Below are 4,383 nucleotides of genomic sequence, written 5' to 3' on the forward strand. Positions count from 1 at the left end.
GGATGTTTTTCACTGTGAGGATCAGAGCTCAAAGTTTGGACATAGTTTCTAATATGAAACCTGAAGACTAATTGTATTGGGGTTGTTAAATTTGTAGGCCTTGATTAACAAATCATGGAACCTTATACTTACAGAAAATGAAACAATATATTTTGAGAGATAGATTACTATGGTAGAAGTAGGTTTTAGCAATAAGAGTTTATCCATCTGATTCCCTTTACATGTAGGTTGCCTTGTCTGTAAACCCTCTAAACAGCTGTTTCCATCTTCCTTTCTCAGTGTCTGTTTCTCTCCCTGCAGTCTCACTGTTACCTCCAGACTGTCACCAGCTCACGGCTGAGATCCTGGGAGTCGTTTGCATTGTCCTACTGGCCTCTGTGTTAAAAATTGTAACTTTTAGTCCCTGTAAGTATCTGTTTGTAAGATTATTATACAACCTTTCACTTCAACAACTGAAAGTACCTCTAATCATTTCATAGGAAGTGAAAAATTACATTTAGATATTAATTATTTAATAAGGATGACTTTGTTTTTTTGTAATTATAGTAACACAGAAGCAGAACAATTTTCTCCCGAATTGTCGGAAATTTCAGAGAGGTATGGATATTAATCATGTTTTATTTTGTCTCATCTCTGGATATGCAAAATTTATTATGATACTAACAGTTAAATAATTTTGCTTCTTTATGAAAGATGGTTTTGTTCATTGACTTCTGAGACATGTGCAGGGTGCATTTATGTTTGATGTTTTGGTTATGTGGTGATATAATTATGGAATGAGAGGATGACCTTCAGGTACATGTGTACAACTGGTTTTGCTTTTGTATTTCTCAGCCTGTGAGGATGCAAAGACATGTACATATATTTTTTACCATTGAAAATACATAAACTAATTTTCATTTGAAAAATTCAAATTGTGTCCCAAAAGTAATAAATAATTTTCCTTTAGGATATCCTTGTGGTCATTATCCAGAGGAGTGGTTCACATATTCCAGCAATTGTTATTACATTAGTAAGGAACACAAAACTTGGCATGAGAGTTTGATGGCCTGTGCTTCTAAGAACTCCACTCTGCTTTACATAGATAGTGAAGAAGAAATGGTAAGATGTTAAATGTTTCACTTTATTTAGTCAATATTACATTTCTAGAATTCATCAAATTCTTGTAAACATTTTAGATTATTTCAATTCTGTATATTACCCTGTTGTTTGACTTCACAAGAGTTTAACTCTACTCATAAACTGCTAATTTGTGCCGATTTAATTACTACAAAATTGTGGCTGTTCGTGAAAGCCATGCTTCTAGAAATCCTTTTAGTGTAATTAAATTTTGCTGCTTAATTGTACTGTATAAAAACATATCACGATTGGGCAGCTTTATCACAAAGTGAGTGGACTCCTGTAATACAAGTCAGATCACAAAAATGGGGATTTCTAGCCCTAGGAACCCTGCCATGTGCATAGAGTTGTCACTTTTCCTCCCTTCCACATTATGTTGTTATTTTAAAATTCATTCTATTTGGTGTCTCTGGATGGGGGAGGTAAGTTTCATATCCTCTAGGACACAAAGTCTTTCTGTATGAGGCATTTGTGGTCATGGGATTCCTTCGCTGGACCCCTCAGCCACATCTACACTAGTGTCCCTTGGTGAGGTAGCAGAAACTCTTCCTCTGGCTGTTTACTGGTAGCAGGTCTCCTGATACATCCCCTTTGCAGATACTGCCAGCCTTGCTGGTGTTGCTGCAGGAAATACAGAGAGGGAAGGTGCCTTACCTGAGGCACCAGGGCTGGGTGCTGGGAAACAGCAGGCATACATCACTCTCTTCTATTGGGCAGGGGACTTAAAATGCCCACCACTGTGGGCACTCCTGATCCTGGAGTCCCAAACTACACCCCCTTCTCTTGCCTTCTTTGAATGTCTCCCTTGCTTGTATCTTTCATAAATTCTAAAGTTTGTGGTTGTATTTAGAAGGAAGAAACACATGTTGTAGACCATAGTTCTGCCAACACTGAATCAAAAAAACTGGGTGCATACCTAAACAATGGTGGGATGCCCAGAAAACAGTCTTTTTGTCTTATAGATTTCTTCCATGGAAACGTTTTGAATTCTATTCTAAACCTGAAACTTGCAGAAATTTAGTAAAAATACAGATAGATTTAATATTGCCATCAACCAAAATGTATTTACAGTATCTGGAATTTATTTAAATTCTTACCATTTTTGTTTTGGCAACATGGGTTGCCAAATTTCATAATTTTCATAATTTTCCTCATTAACACAAGAAGAAGAATGAAACTATTAAGTATAAATGTTTAAGAGTTCATTTTTCAGCAAAACTTATAAACATTGGTGAAAGATTTTAGCAAAGTAAAAAGTGATTTTCAACATTAATATTGCTTAGAATATTAATTTTATTTCAACAATCATAGATCCAATGGAAAACATGCTACTTGTACTTTAAAAATTGTAAAATCCTTGATAATTATTTAAATACAAAATATTTATGTTCCTATAGAAATTTCTGGGTTTCCTGTCACGACTGTCATGGATTGGAGTCTTTCGTACCAGCAGTGATCATCCATGGATGTCAATAAATGGCTCAACTTTCAAACTTCAGTAAGTTTTAATGAATGGAAGTATACAGTAGAAAATATTAAAAAGGAGAAATTCATCAAACTAATATAAGTATGTTTCAATTGAATTATGGGCACAAAAAAGATGTTGAAAGTTAGTGAAATGTTGATATAAATATTAAAGAATGAACCACAGTAGTTCCACCTTATCAGTGGTTTTATTTTCTCTATTTGGAGGTCAATCTTAAAAAAAAATTTAATGAAAATTCTAGGAAAAACACTTCATGAACTTTAAAATTCTCAGTGTTCTGAGTAGGATGATGAAATTTTGCATTGTCCTGCTCTGTCTTCCCTGGGATGTGCATCATCTCTTTGACCAACAGATCACACTGTAGGGGCGACCCCATCATTAGTCATGTCATGGTCCTCTGGTGATCATACCAATTGTCCTCCTACCACAGTGTTTGCTTGCCAAGAACCTTCTATTTTCCTCAATAATGGTGATACTGGCATATTATTATACTTACTTTTGTCTATTATTTGTTATCGTTGTTAATCCCCTCTTATGCTTGATTTATAAACGTTATCACAGTTGTGCATATATAGAATAAACATAATATATAATAGAGTTCAGTAAAATAGGTGGTTTCAGGCACCCAATGGTGATCTTGAAACACATCTCCGGTAGATATGAGAGACTACTGTGGTCAATTTTCATAATAGCCAACTCTTACTAGTAATAGATTAAAATATCATTAACTATTTTCACAAAATTGTTCCCTTGAAGTACGTGGACAATGATTTTGTCTTAGGGATTTTCCCCATAAAATATAATGGAAGTATAAACTTTTCTCCATTACAGCATATCAGAAACATTATATAAGAACTATTCCTGTGCTTTGCTACGCGACAGTAGACTTCTATCAGAAGGATGTGGATCTTTACAAAGATATCATTGTAAGCGCAGACTTCGAAAGTAGAGCACCTGAGTTTGGAGTCGGTCATGTAATTACATATTTTTTGAAATGGAAACAATATTATAATTATATAAGTCAAAATGAATTGCAATTTGTTCTAATAATGAAAAGATTTTCACAATAACATTTGTAGTGTCATATACACACCATAAATCACAGTGTATCATTCCTTTTGTATCTGGGTCCTTTCACTCAACATTGTATTTAGCATTTCTAAAAATTGCATATAATGAGAATCTGTTTGTATGAAAATTCAAGAATAGGCAATCTTATACAGACAGAAAGTGGAACAGTGGTTGTAAAAGACTAAGGGGAGGAATAGGATGTGACCACTAATTATGTTACTGTAAATAGAAATTCAGTTGAAGTTTGCCAACTCATATGCGGTCACTTCATTGATCTTATGTATTAGTTCTACCACTGGAAATGTCAAATTTTCTAGATTTTCTATACAAATTACTATTTTATCTGTAATAATCACCATTTTATTTTTTGTCCTGGTGCCATACATTGTTTTTTATTTTCACTTTCTAAATTTTTATTTTCAATGATGAATATAAGGTATAATGATGGTTCTTTGTATACCTTTAAAAATATTAAATCAATATTGTGCTTCTGAAATGAAATAATATTGCTCATTAAAAAAAAAAATGTCAGTGATGGCTTGGTACCCGTAACACAGTGGTTATGGCATCAGGCATATGCACCGAGAGTGGTGGGTTTGAACCCGGCCCGGGCCAGCTAAAACAACAATGACAACTGCAACAATAACAACAACAAAAACATCTGGGCAATGTGGTGGGCACCTGTAGTCCCAGCTACTTGGGAGACT

The 4,383-nt window shown here is 34.4% G+C and overlaps 1 protein-coding gene across 1 annotated transcript in view; it reads left to right on the top strand.

The window, feature by feature from the left end:
- Positions 1–3,554, top strand: part of LOC100963813 (NKG2-C type II integral membrane protein-like) — a 5,287-nt gene extending 1,733 nt beyond the window's left edge. The window contains exons 2-6 of the mRNA XM_012813979.1: positions 280–419; positions 555–597; positions 950–1,101; positions 2,517–2,617; positions 3,437–3,554. Coding sequence (XP_012669433.1) covers positions 280–419; positions 555–597; positions 950–1,101; positions 2,517–2,617; positions 3,437–3,554 — 554 coding nt within the window. The remainder of the gene's footprint in view (positions 1–279; positions 420–554; positions 598–949; positions 1,102–2,516; positions 2,618–3,436) is intronic.
- The last annotated feature ends 829 nt before the right edge of the window (positions 3,555–4,383 follow it).

The sequence above is a fragment of the Otolemur garnettii genome, unplaced genomic scaffold (genome assembly GCF_000181295.1).
Source record: "Otolemur garnettii isolate 467f Iridium unplaced genomic scaffold, OtoGar3 scaffold00414, whole genome shotgun sequence".
NCBI classification, from domain to species: Eukaryota; Metazoa; Chordata; class Mammalia; order Primates; family Galagidae; genus Otolemur; species Otolemur garnettii.